This window comes from Camellia sinensis, chromosome 11 (genome assembly GCF_055761805.1).
Source record: "Camellia sinensis isolate YWXY chromosome 11, ASM5576180v1, whole genome shotgun sequence".
Classification (NCBI taxonomy): Eukaryota; Viridiplantae; Streptophyta; class Magnoliopsida; order Ericales; family Theaceae; genus Camellia; species Camellia sinensis.
In genome coordinates, this window is record NC_138971.1 from 147,317,849 (window position 1) to 147,339,561 (window position 21,713).

The 21,713-nt window shown below is 33.1% G+C and overlaps 1 protein-coding gene across 6 annotated transcripts; it reads right to left on the bottom strand.

Annotated features, from left to right (window-relative positions):
- Positions 1-434: 434 nt before the first annotated feature.
- LOC145802942 (putative LRR receptor-like serine/threonine-protein kinase At3g47570) lies at positions 435-19,926 on the bottom strand. 6 transcript variants are annotated; one of them, XR_014344779.1, is made up of 8 exons: positions 19,602-19,926; positions 17,238-17,295; positions 16,601-16,680; positions 16,202-16,338; positions 16,046-16,115; positions 15,413-15,486; positions 14,138-14,241; positions 435-662 (listed from the first exon to the last, which is right to left on the bottom strand). XR_014344779.1 is itself a non-coding variant. In XM_082895853.1 (6 exons), exons 5-6 carry the CDS (start codon positions 14,451-14,453, stop codon positions 9,650-9,652), a joined length of 537 nt encoding a protein of 178 aa, XP_082751979.1. In that variant the 5' UTR covers positions 14,454-16,115; positions 16,202-16,338; positions 16,601-16,680; positions 17,238-17,295; positions 19,602-19,926; the 3' UTR covers positions 9,203-9,649. The 6 variants fall into 6 exon arrangements, 1 of the variants encoding a protein (XP_082751979.1); XR_014344777.1 differs by having other exon boundaries at positions 15,413-16,115; XR_014344778.1 differs by lacking the exon at positions 435-662 and adding an exon at positions 9,203-9,870 and having other exon boundaries at positions 15,413-16,115.
- Positions 19,927-21,713: the final 1,787 nt, after the last annotated feature.

Genomic DNA, 21,713 nt, shown 5'->3' on the forward strand with positions numbered 1-21,713 from the left:
CTATGTCATATTTTTTCTACTCTTTCTACTAGTAAATCTTGTGTTCCTCATAATAAGATTATTCATTTTTACCATTAGCTATATACATTAGTTTTAGTTTTGCTTCTAACTAATACAATATGTTACTATTACCATGACACCACAAACTCAACAATTGTATGAAAATCATTTATTTTGAGAGTAAAATCAATATGAATGAAACATTTTCCTCAAACTTTAATCGTTTATATGAGTGATATTTGTTAGTGTTTGATGTATGATAATTTATGAGCTAATTTTTTTTCTGTCTCTCTCTGTAACGCCCTTAAAATAATTCAACAAAAACCAACCACATTAACTAACATTCACTAAATAATGACAACAATCCTTTCGTCTTTACATGATTAATGAATGAGCTTATACAAAAGTTTCACATGCGGATATACATTCAATGGTATGAAAAACACATGAATCTATAGCATGTGGAGCATCTAGTCCCAAGTAATTAAAATGCCCTTAAGGGCTTACATCTTCCAAGGCAATAACCCGGTTACACAAAATGGTCCCTTGGACCCATACATGTTTAGCCCTTGGCTTACAAAAATTTACAATCACAATGAAGAGCCTTGTGCTCCCAAAACATATTTCCACGCCGTAAATTGGCGGGTTCACCACGTCCTTTCCTGCACCAAAACCCATAGGGATGAGTATATAGCCCAGTAGAGAACCCTTAACAAAGTATATACATTTATGTAAGATTTTCAAATTTTAAATGCAAATGCAAATGCCATGCAATGCCATTTTAAGGAAAAAAACTCATTTCATACTCTTCTCAGAAGTTACCATTTTTCAACAACAATTTGTGATCTCAACAATTTCAAAACTTCCAATTTTAAACAAAAGGGGCGGTAAATACGACTCATGTAATCCCTAGGTCGGTGTTTGCAAGTAGGCTCAACAAGCACTACCAATAACCCCACTTTACCAGTTGCTAACCGGAAAGGAAGTGGTACCTCCGTTACACGTGTTTTGGTCTTTCACCCCGGACACTTAGGCCAACTTATCAATTTCATCTACACCTCCTAACCGGACTTACCAACGTATTTACCCCATAAACATTTCCATAGTTTCCATTCACAATATTATTTTCTCAATGTAACGTTTTCAACTCAATTTAAAATGCAATATAATCAATTGAAAGAATGTATAATGCAAATGATGCTCAAAATTTCATAACATCCTTCCATTTCTGAGTATCTCATGAATGATACAATGACAACCACATAACCCATTTTTTTCTCCTTTTAATATAAATCAACAAATACTATAAGTTCAATCAAATGTAACAACATGTGGCAACCTTCCACATCTTGTACCATCCTCAATACCTTAGCCATTTCAAGGCCATATACAATAGTTCTTGAACATCAACGATTTCAATGTTAATGGTTCATGGAACTCAACAAAAGGATCAACTCATCACTAAACATATATAAGCATTTGTTAACAAGTTCAAATATAGTCCCCAATTTCTCATACGTCAAGGAGTCATTATACTTACAAACAATCAATATAAAATTCTCATATTTTCAAAAAGGAATCCCCCAATTTCTAGGTTTTCACAAAAACCCTAACATTTTCCTTCTCTTTTGTAAAACCTCATTATACACCTCAATCTCAACCCATGTTGTCCAATATTTCAAGAAAAATCCTTAAAAAGAGTAAAAGATGAGCTTCTTCTACAACATTCCCAATTTCTTGAATCAAAACCCATTTTCAAAATCAACAAGAAAGAGTTCTCAAAATAATCAATCAAAAGCTTACAAAATGTATATATAACTCCAAGTGATTCCCTACCTCAATGCTTGATGATGAAAGAGATGAAACCCTAGAGTCAAGATGGAAGATTCTTCAATTTCCACTACACCAAAAGGAGCCCTAGCTTTGATCTTCAAGATTAGTGAGAGATGATGACTCTAGGCTTAAAGGATCTCAAGAAATCAAAGATTTTGAGTGCTAGATGAGGGTTTTTAGAGAGAAGGAAGAGTAAAAATGCTTTTAGAGAGAAAGGGATGTTGAAAACAATGAGATACATTCAGCCCTAAAAGATTAAAAAAACAAGGTTTTCGAACTGAACCCATCCCGCATGTGCGGAGCCTCTCTCCTGCACATGCGGCCCTCAAGCCCGCACGTGCGGCCTTCCCTTGCCGCACCTCCTCCCGCACCTGCATATATTGCAGTGTGCAGCTCCAAACCTCCCCTGAATTCCGCATGTGCGGCCTCACTTCCTGCACGTGCAACCTCTCTTCCGCACGTGCGGCCCTAGGCCCCGCACGTGCGGCCCTTGGTTTCCAGCCCAGAATTTTCCCATTCAATCCTAGGCACTCAGGACCGGACCTCGCACCCTCCGGAACAAGCGGGAATCAACACTAAAGAGACAAGAACAAGAATTTCTAGAAAACTTTTGAGCACAACAACCCAAATGATTAACAAGGCTTCAAGTGAGGCTCGACACACTAACGTGACAAATCCAAGGTTAAAAAAAGGAAAAGAGACGAATGGCATATGAGGTTGTCACACTCTCTTTTAGCTCTTGTGGCATCAATTTTTTGTTTTGAGGCAAGCTCTTTTATGTACAATAGAACTACTTAAGAGCATAAACCAAAACACAGAACCATGACAAAACTGGATAGAGAAAGGCATATATATAACATATAAGTTAACGAGGGATTACTTGACCGTGGCGCAGAAATTTTTATTTTATAAAAACATGGGGTACAAGTGAATCTGTGGTGGGGTGCAAGTGAAAAGTTATGGAAGTGCAAGTCTTATTGCACCCCTCCATATTTGTGTATTTTCTTTGTCTCTACCCAATTGTTAAGTAATTCCCTCAAAACTTAATTAGTTAAAATTATTTGATGACAATACCACAAGAAATAATTTAAATAAGTTTTAAAAAATTAACAATTGAGAAGTAAAAAAAAAAATTTAATTACTTTTTAGTTATCAATTTTTTAAAATTACACCGAACATGTCCTAAGGGAAGGGTTCTTTGAGAACAATGGGTTCCCCACACTGATTTCCCTACATTTTATCAAACTGTAATTTAAATAATAATAATAATAATAATTCAACATCCTATTTGAGTAAAAATTCAATATATTAGCGATATTACGTCAATACATGAACAATAGTAATTTGCTATGAGCCCAGTTTCTATGTAGTGCTAAAAAAAATAAGAGTAAATTACAAATAAATTGTTTAATAATTTTTTTTTCAAATTTATAATTTTAGAGATTATAAATATTTTATTGTAAGAATTTTTATTTAACAAAATTAATAGAAAAAAAATGCTTAACTATTTTTCTATACAATAATAAAATTATCAAAATTATTAATTAAGATAGATTTATAATGTTATTAAAATATTAATTGATTTAATAATTTATTAATAAAATAAATCATTTATTGTACGATTGAAAATTTAAAACAAGAGAATGTAAAATTTTCGCAATTCATATTTTCTATTTGTAATTTGGAAAACACTTTGAATCATCAATTTTGGACCCCTAAACTAACCACAAGTAATGTGACATAAGTCACATCACTTGAGAACCAATTAAAACATAAAAATTATCTAATAAATGCTTGCCATATCATTAGGGTTGATTTTGGAAGTCCAAAATTAGTGAGATGCAGCATTACTCTTTCTCCTCCTCCTATTTGGCCGCAAACCATAGAGTCTTTCAAGAAATCCAAAAATGGAGAAGGTAGTGGAGTCTTTGAATGTAACTGATGAACAATCTGAGATAGTCTCCACTCCTTCAATTTTTTATATTTTTCTATCGATTTGATTTTCCCTCAATTCATTGGCAATTTTGTATATCTAATCTACATATGCATACATATTCGTGTTAATTTGTGGGTGTCTGATTCGGGGATTTTGTTGAGTTTTTGATGATTGAGAGCATGAACCAAAATAAATATAAAAGACATATATGTAACATATAGAGACCTGAACTAGCTATAAATATTTGATGACAATACAAGAAGTACAACCACTTTCATGCTTTTCCTAGCTTAAAATTACAGTTTTAGAAAAGAAAACTAGGGGGGAGAGAAAAGTAAGGGAAAGAAAATTCTACAACATCAAAATAACATACATATGTGGCTTTATTTAAGAATCATTTCTTCATATATCCTAATGCCTTTGTCCTCTAACCCCAAGAAATATATTTCTTATGTTGTGTAGTTCTTTGAGAACATCTTTCACACTCATTCTTTCACTCGGCATTTTAGCAGAACATAAAACTCCAATTTGAAAGACTGATACTCGGCAAGCCTCTAGCTTAGAAATGTTGGTTGTACTACTTTGCATGCTCTTACTTGGCTCCTCTTCCATTTCCAATATGATTTGGGGATCAACAATCTACATTACTTGCTCCGGAAGACACATTCTTACATAGCTATGGAGGTTTACATTACCTATAAATATATTACTAGTTGGTCCTTTTCCTGTGAACATTTTTAGCAGTAACACTCCATAACTATACATATCACCTTGCGATGATACCTCCTCACCCATACCATACTCTGCAATATGAAATGGTGAAAAAAATGCCCAAAATTTTTAATTTTTGTATGATTGTTGAACTAGTAAGTTGTATTTCTTTTGCTGAAAAAAAAAAAGAAAAAAAAAGTCGAACATTTCAAAAGATAAAATTATCTCAAGGGTTAAAATCTATGTTCAAATACCATAGGGGTAGGACAACGGTTGATTTGATTAGTTGTGGTAGCTATAACAACAATAAGGCAAAGTCAAGGAAAGTCATTGTTGGGACAATCTTTTGTATACAAAAAATAAATTGAAACAAAATCAAATAAATAAAATAAATAACTTACAAAATTTATTTTATCGAACTGATAAAAAGATCAAATCGAGTGTGTGACACTCTATCCTTAAGACAAATTCGTCCCACTACGGTGCTTACGGTTAAGTGGCGTCTATCTCCCAAGATACAATGATCTTCACAAATTTGTAGTAGCACTCCAAACAAATTTGTCCGGCGAACTAGAACCCTGAGTTCTATACTCTCTTTAATTTTCTCTAAAACCAGAATGAAGAATAAGTAATGAAAAAGAGAAAAATAGGATAGCAAAATGTAATTTTCAATCAATTTTCGGATTGAAAGAAATGCTGGAACAAATCTGGTATATATAGGACTGAACAGGTTTGATATTCAAATCGAACAGTGGTGGTTTTGAAATGAACAAGTACTGTTTGAATTTCAACAGATCTGCTGGACAGTTTGATCTGTTTGAACTGAACATATTCAAATCTGTTAACTGCAACAGTTTCTATCAGTTGGTAACTGCTGGACAGATTTAAATCTGTCTGGCAGCTTTATAACTGTTCGGGTTCCAATAGATCTGAAATTGTTTAAACTATTTGATCTATTGGACTGGAGAAAGAAACAAATGGACAGAAAAAATAAATTCAAATTGAATTAATTTTGTTAAGAATTTTTGGAAAAAGTTCAAATAAATTTTCTCCAAAAAATTAATATTAGAACCGACCCGACCCACAATCCACAACTGCGTCCGGCACGGACGGCGGCGGCGGTGTGCACGTGTGTTTGGTGGTTTGAGCCAAAGTTCCATTTGTCCATAACTCCTCCCTTCTACAAACTTTGGGTGTCCCTTGGGGCCCAACCCAAGTATTGTACTCTAGAGCTTATATACATACACAAGCTTTCCTAAAGTTTCAATGTGGGACAACCTATTTGAAGGAAACCCACATTTAATCCTTTAAATGTCCAATTCCACGAACCAAAAAATGACGTCAAGTTCCCATTCACTCATAAATGGTTTTGACGAACCGTCTTCACCGTGTGACTTGCCACGTGGCAAGGAACACATCACCTCTTCGGACCCACCCGAAAAAGACGTTTGGGGCCCACTCAATTTTGGGCTCAAAGTTGGCCCAAAATAAGCCTTATAAAACCAATTTTTTTCCAACAATCCCCCACATGAATAGAATTTGACTGAGAGAAAATACAACAACATGATCTAATTACAGAGAGTACAGAAATTAGAAATATTCTGCAATGGATATGTAGCTTTTGGCTTTGAACCTTCCCTTATGAGACACTATCGGATTCACTAGCTAACCAGTGAACATGATGTCTTGAACTGTTCAACCATTTGTGTAAACCAAGACAATAGAACTCACATAGTATATCACCAGACACAGTTTAGTTCTCACTATTGTGTTCATTTTGGCCCTGAACAACCTGGTCTTTCTTGAGTGCTCGAAAGACTTGTAGCCCTTCACAAATCTCATAGAACTGGCCCAGTTCACACTCACATAGGTGATTCTTATGAAGATTATCCTACCATACTCCACTAGGTTTACCTAGATATAAGAATCATTAAAATTTTACTTAACCTAAAACGCTACTGACATTGCTATTTCATCATAGAAATGGGTAGGAGTTAGATTCCCCAGTGATCCTTCTGAGTCATACACAACTTGGTTGTCCCTTTGAACCTATATCTTGGGATCTCCAGTCAACTAGGTTGGTTTGTCATTGTGGTAACTCTTATTTAATAGGCTTTAGACCCATTCCCCTCGATGAATTCTCAACTAGCTCTCTTGCTAACCCTTTGGTTAGTGGATTCGCTATGTTGTCTTTAGACTTCACATATTCAATAGAAATAATTCCATTAAAGAGTAGTTGTCTCACGGTGTTATGTTGACGACGAATGTGTCAGGACTTACCGTTATATATATGACTTTGTACTCTACCTATTGCTGATTGACTATCGCAATGTATGCATATAGCAGGCACCGGTTTTATCCATATTGGAATATCTTCAAGGAAGTGACGAAGCCATTCTGCTTGTTTCCCAGCTTTATCTAAAGCTATGAATTTTGATTCTATAGTAGACCTAGCTATGCAAGTTTGTTTGGAAGATTTCCAAGATACAGCCACCCCACCAAGAGTAAAGACATACCCACTGGTGGATTTTGAGTCTCTAGTATCCGATATCCAGTTTTCATCACAGTAACCTACAAGTACTGTTGGATATCTAGTATAATTCTGCCCAATGTTACGAGTAAATCGGAGATATCTTAGAACCCTTATAATTGCTTTCTAGTATTCTACTCCTGGATTACTTGTATATCTACTTAATTTACTTACTGCATAAGCTATATCTGGGCGAGTGCAGTTCATCAAGTACATTAAGCTTCCAATAATTTGGGCATCCTCTAATTGAGAAATACTTTCCTGTACATTCTTAGAAAGAAACAAATTAACATCTACAGGTGTTCTAGCAAGATGGTCATCGTCTTTGCTAAATTTGTCAAGTATTTTCTCAATGTAATGAGATTGTGACAAAGCATAACCTTCCAATGTTTTGGTAATTTTCATACCAAGAATTACATTAGCAATGCCTATGTCCTTCATGTCAAAATGTTTATTCAAATTTTCTTGGTAGTTTTAATCATTTCATTATTATTACCTATGACGAACATATCATTTACATAAAGACATATAATGATATAACATTTGTTTGTGTTTTTAATATAAACACATTTGTCATACTCATTAATTTTAAATCCATTTGACATCATTGCCTTGTCAAATTTCTCATGCCATTGCTTTGGCGTTTGTTTTAAACCATATAATAATTTAACCAATTTACACACTTTCTTCTTTTTTCTTGGAACAGAAAAACGTTCTGGTTGTTCCATGTAAATTTCTTCATCTAACTCATCATTTAAGAAAGCGGTTTTCACATCCATTTGATGAATTTCTAAATTGTATAGAGATGCAATGACAATTAGCATTCTAATGGATGCTATTCTAATAACCGGTGAGTATGTGTCAAAGTAATCAAGACCTTCTTTTTGTCTATATCCTTTGACCACAAGTCTTGCCTTGTATTTGTCAATTGATCTATCAGCTTTCATTTTTCTTTTGAAAATCCACTTATACCCATGAGGTTTACAACCTGGTGGCAAATCCACTAATTCCCAACTGTGATTTTGTAGGATGGCTTCAACTTCGCTGTATATTGCTTCTTTCCATAAAGGAGCCTCAAGACTGGACATAACTTCTTTAAAAGTTAAAGGCTTATTTTCTAACAAAAATGTTAGAAAATCTGGGCGAAAAGATTTTGAGGTTCTAGCATGTGTACTACACCTAGGTTCCTCTCATCAATTTGATTTTGCTCTTGTTCTTGTTCTTGATCTTGTTCTTGATCATTACTAGTAAAAGCATCAAAAGATCTTTTATTATTACTAGTCTCTTGTCCAATCTTATTAGGAAACACATGTTCAAAGAAAGATGCATTCCGAGATTCATAATAGTATTTACATGCATTTCGGAATATTCTGATTTATGAATCAAAAACTGATATGCACTACTATTCTTGGCATAACCAATGAAAATGCAATCAACAGTTTTAGGACCTATCTTAGTTTTTTTAGGGCTAGGAATAGCCACTTTAGCCAAACACCCCCACACTTTTAAGTATTTATAGAATGGTACTCTCCCATGCCACAATTCATAAGGTGTTTGATTCACTTTCTTTCGGGGTACTTTATCAAGTATATAATTAGCAGAAAGTATTACTTCCCCTCCACAAGTTCTACGGTAATCCAGAACTTATTAACATGGCATTCATCATTTCTTTTAAAGTCCTATTTTTCCTTTTAGCAATTCCATTTTGCTGAGGTAAGTAAGGAGCGGTGGTTTGATGAATTATTTCATGTTCTTTACAAAACTCACCAAAAGTTGATTCATATTCACCACCTCTATCACTTCTTAGTTTTTTGATTTTCTTACCAAGTTGATTTTCAACTTCATTCTTGTATTGAATGAAAGTTTCCAAAGCTTCATCCTTGGTTCAAATTAAATAAACATAACTATATCTAATATAGTCATCTATAAAAGTGATAAAATACTTTTTCCCACCTCTAGTTTGAATTGATTTAAAATTACAAATGTCACTATGAATTAATTAAAGTGGTTCCGTACTTCTTTCAATTGAATGAAAAGGAGTTTTGGATAATTTTGCCTCAATGCAAATTTCACATTTATGATTTGAATCAATGTCAAATTTAGGTAAACATTCTATATTAATTAATCTACTCAAAGATCCATAATTAACATGTCCAAGTCTACCATGCCATAAATTTGAAGACTCAAACAAGTAAAAAGAAGATGCATTTTTATTAATAACGAAGGGTACAACAGTCATTACATTCATTTTGAAAAGGCCATCAAACATGTAGCCTTTTCCTACATACATCCCGTTTTTAGTAATACAAACTTGTCACTTTAAAAAACTAGCCTAAACCCATTTTTACTCAACAAAGACCTAGAAACAAGATTCTTGCGAATGTCTGGTACATGCAGCATATTGTTGAGAGTGAGTTTCTTTCCAAATGTCATCTTTAGAATAATCTTTCTTTATCCTTCAACTTTAGAAGTCAAAGAGTTACCCATAAAAAGTTGTTCACCATTGTCCACCACTGAATAAGATGTGAACATCTTTTTGTCGGCATTGATATGGTGAGTAGCACCAGTGTCCACCCACCATTCTTTAGGATTTCCGACAAAGTTTGCCTTGGAAACAACTGCAGAAAGATTTATGACATCTACACCATTGGACATTTATCCATTTCGATCATTTTGGCTTTAGCAACCTTCCTACTTGATCTTCCTTTGCCTTTGCAAAAATCAGTTCCTAAGAACTTCTCTAGCTTTTTACCATGATTCACTGGCACAGTCCCAACATAAGGAGGGGTTGGCGCAATGGCAATCACCATACTAGTACTGGTTTGAACATTAGTTTGACCAATTTTTGTAGCCATGAATTCTAAATTATAAAACAAAATTATAATTTAGAATTTTATACTACACAGAAAATTAAACCATAAATACCAAATTTTAAATTCTATAAAAATAAAAGAAACATGAATTGTAACTTTTATTTCCAATTAATTTGAAAATAAAATAAAATTTTATTTAAACAAATTAATTCCACACAAAAAATTAAATTCTGTAAAATAAAAGAAACAAGAATTGTAACTTTTATTTTTTCAATTAATTTGAAAATAAAATAAAATTTTATTTAAACAAATTAATTCCACACAAAAAATTAAATTCTGTAAAATAAAAGAAACAAGAATTGTAACTTTTATTTTTTCAATTAATTTGAAAATAAAATAAAATTTTAGTTAACCAAATTAATTCCACACAGAAAATTAAATTTCTGTAACACTTCAATAATTAAAATACTGAAAGAAAATTTTAATTAATGAACACTCAGAAATAATTTCTAAAAACCAAAATTAATTTCTGACAAAATTCCACAAATAAATATTTTGAATTGTTAATGACACCAGTATATTGCTACTAGCTGTCAAAGAAAATATACAGTATATTACTACTATCCGTCAAACAGTATATTACTACTATTTGTTTTCCAACCAGAATATTATTTTGTAAAATCACAGAAAATAATTTCTGTAAGAAGAAGAAAAAAGAAAGGAAACAAACGAAAAATTCTATAAACAGAATAATTCGAATCTGTCTTAAGATTCTATAAAAATAAAAGAAACAAAATCAAATAAATAAAATAAATAACTTACAGAATTTATTTTATCGAACCGAATGAAAAAAAATAAATAAAAAGATCAAGTCGAGTGTGGGACACTCTGTCCTTAAGACAGATTCGCCTCGCTACGGTGCTTACGGTTAAGTGGCGTCTATCTCCCAAGATATAATGATCTTCACAAATTTGTAGTAGCACTCCAAACAAATTTGTCCGTGCGAACTAGAACCTTGAGTTCTATACTCTCTTTAATTTTTTCTAAAACTAGAATGAAGAATAAGTAATGCAAAAGAGAAAAATAGGATAGCAAAATGTAATTTTCAATCAATTTTCGGATTGAAAGAAATGCTGGAACAAATCTGGTATATATAGGACTGAACAGGTTTGATATTCAAACCGAACAGGGGTGGTTTTGAAATGAACAAGTATTGTTTGAATTTCAACAGATCTACTTGACAGTTTGATTTGTTTAAATTGAACAGATTCAAATCTATTAACTGCAGTAGTTTCTATTAGTTGGTAACTGCTGGACAGATTTAAATCTGTCTGGCAGTTTTATAACTGTTCGGGTTCTAACATATTTGAAACTGTTTAGACTGTTTGATCTATTGGACTGGAGAAAGTAACAAATGGACAGAAAAAATAAATTCAAATTGAATTAATTTTGTTAAGAATTTTTGGAAAAAGTTCAAATAAATTTTCTTCAAAAAATTAATATTAGAACCGACCCGACCCACAATCCACAACCGCGCCTGGCACGGACGGCGGGGGTGGCGGTGCGCGCGCGTGTGTGGTGGTTAGAGCCAAGGTTCCATTTGTCCATAACTCCTCCCTTCTACAAACTTGGGGTGCCCCTTGGGGCCCAACCCAAGTATTGTACTCTAGAGCTTATATACATATACAAGCTATAGCGACCCTGGGTCTCTACCCGACTGTCATGGTATTCTGGATCCGAATCTTGTTGTCTGATGTTGCCGGTTATGTCTTTCTTCCTTACACTTCTTGAATTTGAGTTTTGGAATGACTTGAGCGTGTTTAGAACATGTTGGTTGCCTTTCGGTCTAAAAGCTTGTTGCCCAAAATTTCGGTCTTCCGCTCGAGCAGGACTTCTTATGCTCGAGCGAAGTTTGCAACCTTTCAGTATCGAGTGTCTCTGCAAAAGTGCTACAAGAGTGTTTTTCTTGCTCGAGTGGAGTTTCTTACGCTCGAGCGTGTCCGAGCTCAAGCGGCCCTTCTGGTGCTTGAGCGTCTATCTGCAATCTGTGATTTACTGGGCGGGTAAAATCCACGCTCGAGCGGTGATCTTTGCGCTCGAGCGAGTTGCTGTTGTTGTGTCTGACGCTCGAGCGTGAGACTCTCCGCTCGAGCGGATTTCGCGTATATCAGATTGTAAAAGCAACTTTTTACATAACTTTTTCATCTCTTTTTCATCCTACCCCTAAGTTGAGAGCTTCTCTCTCTAGAAATACCCTCTCTCTCTATATTTGCCCTAGATCTAGTGGTCTTCTCACCCTCCTTCCTTAGACAAAAAGATTGAGCTCTTCAAGATCTTCATTTCTATCCAAGAAGAAGTGGGTTTTACCATTTTTGGAAGCTTCACATTTGTCTAACCCTTCTCCTTGGGCTTCTACTTTGAGTTTGGGATATTCTTGAGTTATATATACTAGTTTTGCCCTTTTTATGATGATGTAAGAGTTCCTTCTAGTTTGTCATGATATAAATCTTGTGATTTCAAAATGTGTAGAGATTTTATTCAAAAGAGGGCTTTTCTTTAACTTTCAAATTTTTGGTCAATCCTTGAGGATTCATCTTGTTGACCCAAGAAAAGAAATGTTTTGGGTGAGAGTTTTCACCATAAAATGGGAAGTGATTGTTTTGAGAAAAACCCTAGAAATTGGGGATTTTGGTAATATGGCAAATGTCTTTGAAGCTTCTTATTTTCTTGTTTTAAAATGATGAAGAGAGTGAGTTGCATCAATGTTTGGAAAAAATTGAGAATTTCTTGTTATATGAATATGAGGTGTTAATGTTAAATTGTTGACAATACATAAATGAGCAAGGTTGTGGTGAGATTTAATTGTTATGTCTTGTGATATGAAAATTGTGACTACGTGTTGATGAAATATATTAATCATGTGGATGAACATTGAAAAGAGGAGATGAGAATGTGAGTGTTGGCATTGTAGTAGAGATACTCAAGAGTGGAGAAATGTCTTAAGATATGGAAAGGATCATTTGCGTTACATGTTATTTCCTTTATCATAGTGCATTGTGCATCTAAATCTTTGAGATTTCCATTATAAGGAAAAGAAATGGTTATTGTGTTGAGAACTATGAAAATGTAAAAAGGGTAAATACGTTGGTATGTCCGGGTAGGAGATGTAGATGAAATTGTTAAGGTGGCCTGAGTGTCCAGAGTGAAAGACCCGAAAGCCGCGCGGATAGGTGTCGAGCCTTCCGGTTAGTACCGGTAAAAATGACAGTTTTGTAGTACTCGTAGAGTCTATTTGCAGACATCGGCCTAGGGATTATCAGTGTCGTATTTACCACCCCTATTGAATTAATAAATCGGAATTTGAAATGGATGAGATCATATGGTGATTTTGAATTGGTGCATTAAAATGAATGTTTTTCCTCAGTACCTTAATCTTGGCATGGCGTTGCAATCATGTTTGTTTTTTTTATGTTGAGGAAAAAAGCATAACTGTATATACTTTATAGGAATATTCTACTGGGCTTTGTGCTCACCCCTGTGGGATTTGGTGCAAATAAAGATGTGGTGATCCCGCCAAACTGAGGGCGTGGATGTTTTTGAGAAGAGTACATAGCTCTTTTATTTTGTGTAATTCTTTTGAGCCAAGGGCTAATGTGTATAGGTTGCAGAAACCATCTTTTGTGTAACCAGGCTTATGCCTTGAAAAATATAAGCCCTTAAGGGCATTGTATTGTTTTAAGAATGGATGTTTTACATGCTATAGAGTCATATGTTTGTATTGATGAATGTATACCCGCATGTAAAACCTGTGTAAAGACTCAATAGTAATTATGTAAAGACGGGCAGATTATTGCTATTGTTGGATAAATGTTGATTATTTATGGGTAGTTCATGTTGAAATATTTTGGGGCGTTACACAAGCTCTCCTAAAGTTTCAATGTGGAACAACCCATTTCAAGGAAACCCACATTTAATCTTTTAAATGTCTAATTCCGTGAACCCAAAAACAATGTCAAGTTCATATTCACTCATAAATGGTTTTGACAAACTGTCTTCACCGTGTGACTTGCCAAGCTACAAGGAACACGTCACGTCTTCAGACCCACCCCAAAAAACATTTGGGGCTCACTCAATTTTGGTGTCAAAGTTGGCCCAAAATAAGCCTTATAAAACTAATTTTTTTTCCGACGGTCATCTCTAAAACATGGCTTAGTTTCTATATAATCTCGTAATTGGTTTTTAGTTCACCGCAAGATAATAATATAATGTAACTAAATAATATTTCTTAATCAATTTCAACAAATAAACAATTACCTGGGGCAGCATAGTCAATTGTTCTTCTGATCCCAATTGAACTTGTTTGCTGATGAATAGAAATTCCATTGGTTGTTGAAAAAATCTTTGTCAAGCCAAAATCACTAACATGGGCACACAAATCACCGTCAAGAAGAATATTACTTCGCTTTAAATCACAATGAATAAAATCCATTTCACAATGACGATGAAGATACTCCAATGCATATGCCACATCGATGGCAATGTTTAGCCTTTGAACAAAATTCAAATTCTTAGGTTCATGTTGCTCTAAAAGACTTGGGTGTAACCAATTTTCTACGCACCCATTTTCCATGAATTCGGAGACCAAAGCCTTGAAGTCATTGCATTTAAGATCAATGCTTGAACAAGGTGTAATTATCTTGACAAGATTTCGATGGCGAATGTTATGCAATGCTTGTAAGGGTTGTTGTTATTGTTGAAAAAATGTATAAAAACTGTATTGAAATATGTAAAAATATTTTGAGATATGTGAACTGTATTAAGATTAGAGTAAATTACATTAATAGTCCTTGTAATTTGCTCATTATATCATTTTGGTCCTTATAATTTCAATTAGCTCAATTTTGACCTTTAATTTTAAATCGTGTTAATTTGGTCAAATTGATAACATCAATTAGGTTTTTAAGAAAAATGGTCACTAAGTTAGTTGAAATTAACTCACTGAATGAAACAAATTAATAATTTTGTCTATAAAATCATAATACATGTTTATGTGTACATTTTCTTTCATAAAATACTAACAATTGCAATAAATTGAATTAAATTGAGACAAAATTATAAATTTAATATCAAAATCGAGTCAATTGAAATTACAAAAATCAAAATGACACAAGGACAGAAATATAGGACTATCGGTGTAATTTGTCCTTAAGAATAGAAATATTTTAATATTTTGTGCATCTTACTGCCAACTCTTAGAACTACCATAAGTAGGACGAACCAACCATGAGCTATTTATGAACGATTCAGTTCGTTTGCAAAATTTTTTTGGAATTAGGTAGAAAGAGGGAAAAAAAATTATGGGAAAATTATAAATCAATGGTGCCTTCACAAAATATTTACAATTCATGAAAATGTTTATCATTTTAATTATTAAACTTGATAAAATTTATCATTGATTTAATTTTATTTTTGAAAACATTGCAATTTCCACATGAATATAATAGTACACAACGTGATTATGTGTATACCCATTTTCCACATGAATCCATGATCATGTTGTCTCATTTCTCCAACAAAGTGGTCACATACCTCTCATATGGCTGAAATTAAGATCCTCCAGAGTTCCTTCTATAGAGTGATCTCTCTATATTTCAATCAACTGGCTGAAATTAAGAGAAATCAAAATCACGTCGTTTTGATTAAGTCTGAAAAAAACAAAAACAACACAGAACAAAGAGAGTGACGGAGAAAAAACCCCTCATTTCCCTCTCAATCGACAGAGGGAGTCCTTTGGTGGTGCAATAGATTGAAGATCGCTTGGTGGACCCAGAATTTTCTATTTCCTGATGTAGTTGGATTGTGTGTTTTCATTGTGTTGCTATTGTTATACTAACTTGTAGTTTGGGATTTTTTATTATACTAGTTGGACCCCCACCCGCTACACGCATGGGGGTTGCATTATTGTTGGCAGAAATAATAAGAAAACAAAATTGAAATGATTTTTTTTTTTCAAAAAAATCCCCAACACAAAAGACACACTGTTTTTTCTTTTCTATTGAATAGTTATAATCACATTTTCCATTTAATGAAATTGGGAACCAAAGAACAAATCAGTCCCTTGTTGTCCTACAAAAAACGACAATACTTGGTGGATTAGTTTATAGTCTTGTTGTCCTACAAAAAATGACAATACTTGGTGGATTAGTTAATAGTTTTTTTTACCCTTCTTGCATCCAGCCAATACTTTGTCAAAGGTTACGCGTATGGTTATGCTCCACTGGTTATGAATTCCCTGTATCAAGAAGATTTGCAAATTAAAAAGGTATACTCATTTAGTAAGCTAGTTAATTAGTATGGAAGAATTCTTCAAACCCTTACAATCTAGAATTCTTCATATCTCCTATAAGTAGCTCTTGTGAGTAATGGGCATATGTATGGCCATGATTTCTCGAGTCAAATGGGCGTCGCAACCACCTCTTTTTATTAGCATGTGCTTGTGGACATGCAGCTAAAACCTAAACCACTCAAATCATCATAAAATAGGAAGAAATATAAGCAAAGAGGCAACTATTTCTTCAAAAGAATCAAGCAGCATTTCAATCTTCTATTCATGCAGTCCAAATTTCTATACGACATATTACTAATAGTTAAAAAAAAATATTACTAATATAGGCAAACAGAAAAGCCACTAATTTAGCATACAATTCCAAGTAGACACAATTAAATTAGGAAATAGATCTATAGATCTATTGAAAATCAAGCAATGAAAAAGATTACCTTGACAACATCTGGGGATGATTGAAAGTACAAAGACTAATGAGTTGGGTTATCAATGGACACCATGGCTCTTCATAGGACTGGAAAACAATAATTGCAAAGCATAAAGTGAATAAAAATACCCAACAAGCAAAAATATAGTCTTAATTGGTAAATTTTGTATGTTAATTGACATACAAAAACACTGCCCCTTGTTGAGAACTCAAGTTTTGCGCAAGTTGCTTAATCCATTGCTTGTTGCTTTCAAGCCGGAGCCCAGCTCCACTCCAAATTCACCATTGCTAGAAATTCACATTTTCCATCTTATCATCTTGATTCTATTTTTTATATTTCTTTATTTTTCTCAATCTTTACCATAACAGACCTCAACGGATGGGTTTTGTCATGCCCTGTATTTTATTATTCGGATAACATTACCAATATTCATTAATTAAGTTCATTTAGAAATGACAATTCATCCTTGAATGAAATGATGAATAATTAAATATGTATATTCCCTCTCGTGATACAATAAAGGCATTTACATCTAAATAAAATGAATGCCCTGAGGCTTACAACAAAATAGAGGACACTACTCTTTACAAAAAAAATAGCACTCAGCCAAACAAACAAATGAAGTAGTACAATCCATCACTACCTTACACTTGTAAAATGGTAAAACCTATTGTTTGATCTTCAAATCCGAAAAGTATTCCCTGTACACATGTACAGGCAGGGGGTAAGCAACCACTAGCTCACCAAACAATCTCATATTAAAACATTAGAAGATATGCGGGTACCAAAATACTCATACATATACGTAAAATCATATCATGTCAAAATCATATGATTTTATTACATAATCTCTTAAATCCAATTTATTTAATTAACCACAACAAGTTAATTTAAATAAATAAATATGTTTCGATGGTAACAGGACATCCTTTTCAATTCATTCAATTATCTCATTATCAATTGAATCAAATAATTAAACAATTCATCAAATCCATTTTATACAGTCTTATGAGATGAATGCCTATGCCATGTCATGCTTAAAGTATTTTTCTCATCTTTTGAAAATCTTATGCACAATGCCAATTTGAAAACACATTAATCCAACAATTTCAATAAAATCCCAAGATGGTAATTACGACCCAGGTAATTCCTAGGCTGGTGTCTGCAAGTAGACTATACAAGTACTACCGATTTGTCATTTTTACCAGTATTAGCTGGAAGGCTCGACACCTATCATCTATACCACCTTTCAATCGCTAGGCTGGTGTCTGCAAGGAGACTATACAAGTACTTCCAATTTGTCATTTTTACCTGTATTAACTAGAAGGCTTAACATATATTAGCTACACCACCTTTCAAGACTTACCACCGTATTTACCCCAAAATCATTTCATGAAAATTTGTTTCCCAACATTCCTTTCTCAATGCAAAGTTTTCAAATCATATTTCAAAGCTCATCATTATCAAATGAATTGATATGCCAATGCAATGATTAATAATACAATACAATATTTCTTCCACTTTCAATACTTCCACACAATATTCCCAATTGTGACCAAAATTCTCATTTCTCATTTCTCATTTCAATATAATTTCTCAAGATGAATATAAATACTTTTATTCCAATTCATCTATGGGACAACGAAATTCCCACACTTAGAGTAATCTCAACCATTTAGTCACTCCATGACTCTATCAACATTTTGAACAACAATTTCCAAAACTTCAACAATTCTCATATTCCATGAAAACCATCATTTATATGTAAACAAATAAACAAATTTTCAAACATCATTTATTTTGGAACACAAAATAAATATAACAACATCTTCAAAGATTGTCAACATCTTTTTAAAAACCCTCAATTTCTATATTTTCTTACCAAAACCACTCATCTTCATTTATTGAAAGAAAGTCACCAAAAACATCTCTCTTCAATCCTCATAGTTCAAAATCCTCAATTTCTATTTTAAATGGAACAAGAAAGTAAACCCACTTAAAAAAAAAAAAAAAAAATCTCTCATCTTCTTAAATCAACAATCAATTTTCAAAACAAATCAAAGGATGATTTCGGAAATCATCTAAATCTTGCAAAAACATATATATAACTCAAAGGAAATTCCTACTTATTAAATATTATCATTTCCATCCTACTATGTCAAACGTTATGGTATAATCTTAATAACACACTTTTAACCATAACAGATATAACCTTTTAACCAAAACTAATTTAATCTACTAAATTAGTAAGTTTATTATATTCAAAAATTTTCAAATTAATAATACCAAACTTAACTTCACATGCCTCATCCCTCAAACATAACTATATTTCAACATAACCATTTTCCATGCCAAGCTATTTAAAGAGATAATATTTTTACCAAATTCTCTACCAATAACAATTTCACAACTTCTTCTAAAATTACTTAATCAACATGATATTTACATCAAAAATTACGAAATATGCCCAATAGTAACATTTTCAAGGTTATGAGTTTGAAAGTCCACATTTCACATTTTTATTTTCATAAAAATGAACACAACTTAATCATCAACATATCATCTTTTATAAAATATCGTGAATATAACACTTTTAGAGTTTTTAATCCCAAAACAACTCTATAATTCCTACTTAAGCATTTACTCCATATTCCTCAACATTAATTTATTTTTCTCAAAAATAAATTCCAAATCAAAGATAAAAAAAAAATTTAACTTTATATTTCTCAAAATAAATCATATAATCATAATATGATGTAGATACAATCCATACAACTATTAAATTCTATTTTCGGATTTCTTTTACAAAATTAACAACACAAAATGATTTTTTACAAAATCAATCTCAAAATACCAACGTTCTTAACATTTCAACATAATTTTTCTTCCAAAAATTACCAAACAAAAATCTGAAAATATATCTATACACAGTACCTCTTATAATGATATATTTTTTCAAAATAACCCTAACATAGCTTTAATGTAAAAATATGAAGAAAGTTCCTACCTCAAATAATAAAGAAGAGCAGATCTGGAAGGCAAACATCGCCCTATCATGAATCCGAGACTACCAGCGCGAAGAGTATGATGAGCTCTCCAACTTTCATTTACAACACTTTTGCAAAATCTCACTCTAAAGACTCTTACTCTAAGCTCAAATATTGAGCATTCATGGGGGAAAGAGACGAAGCAGTGAGGCAGGGGAGGGAAGACCCTCTGTTCAACAAATGAAAGAGAAAGAAAATAAAAAGGCAAAATGAAGGAAAGAGGAAGATGTCTGATGGGAATAAGGAGAAGGGAAGGGGAGTGGGGGACAACCCCACATGGGTTTGTTTCACATCACAAAACTTAATATAAAATATATTGTAAAATATTTTAAACTTTGATAACATAAATTATAAAATGATATAATTTTTTTAATCACAAAAATATAGTATTTTTGTACATCACAAAATATATTTTTTTGCTCACTTCAAAATATACACCCATTTTTATTCACTACAAAAATATATAATTTTTCACCGTATGGTACACACCACAAATTTAACTTTCAAATATATATTATAATCTTATATAATAAATAATAACAACTTCTAATGTGATCACTACTAATCACATAATTAAAATAGACCAAACAGTTAAACATGAGTCATTCAACAAACTCAAATTAAATTGAATCTAAGTCATGGGTCTTGAATTAAATTCTCACCCATAAGTTAAATATGGTCCAATTATATACTAAAATAGACCCAACAAATTTATATCAAATCCTGGTCCGAACACCCGAAACTCAATTTCAAATTCTGCTATAAATTAAACTGAATACCAATCAGTCCGTGAATTTTCATAAAATAAATACTCATCATTTAATTTTGAAATTTTTATCCAACGTGCTAGACTCATATGGGAACAACATATAAACATTTCATAATTTTCTGAGATCGAGAACTATTTTTAAAAAATACAAAACCGAACTGTTTTCGCACAGAATTTACACAGCAATCAAATTCGAAAATTTGCTCAATTAAATTATGCACTGGCTATTTAAAAAAATATTTTGGGTCATTACAGGTTTAACCAGAAGATCCAATAATTGGTTCATTCATTCATTTTATCTAAAGTAGGCATGACCTTTTGATGAATGACTGTATAAAAAAAAAAAAAAAAAGACAGAAGTTCACTAAAAAAATTCATTCTAAAGTTATTGATTTTATTTCTCTAATTATCACTTAAAGAGAAAACTTAGGTGTGGATCATAATCTTGGTTTTGATTGGAACCTGCTAGTCACAATCGTATTGATCTATTATTATGGGATTTGAGACATTTTCCTTCCTCAAATCTCTAAATCATAACATTTCCCACCCTTTAAAAACAGCCTTGACCTCAAGGCTGGAAATGGGGATATTTGGTGATGATGTCCTGGTAGTCCACCCAAGTAGCATCCTTTGGAAATGAGTGAGACCACTGAATGAGGAGTTGAATCACCGCCCTGTTGTTCCTCTTAACCATACGTCTGTCCAGCACTGCCACAGGTTCCATTTGAAAAGTACCATCAGGTGCGACTGGTGGCAATGTAGGCTGTGTGACGATGTGCTGACCCAACTTTTTCTTTAACAAAGAAACATGAAACACGGGATGGATATGAGCAGAATCAGGTAGCTGGAGCTGATAAGCAACCTTTCCAATTCTTGCCACAACCTGAAATGGACCATAAAATCGAGGAGCAAGCTTCATATTCCTGTGTAAAGCCAAAGTAGTCTGCCTATAAGGTTGCAGCCGTAAATAAACCCAGTCATGTGGTTCAAATTCACGGTCAGATCTATGCATATCAGCATAATGCTTCATCCTGTGTTGAGCTTGATGCAAATTGTCTTTTAACATTCTGAGAATGGAAGCTCTTTCTCGTATCTAATTATCCACCTCAGCCACAGCAGAAGGGTTGGAAGCAATGAAGGTGTGGTCTGGAGGATCTTGACCATAAACAGCGTAATATGGAGTGGTTTTGATGGCTGAATGGTAAGAAGTGTTGTACCACCATTCAGCTAAAGAAAGCCACTTAACCCAGTTCCTAGGACAGTCACCTGACATGCATCGTAAATAATTCTCCAAACACTTGTT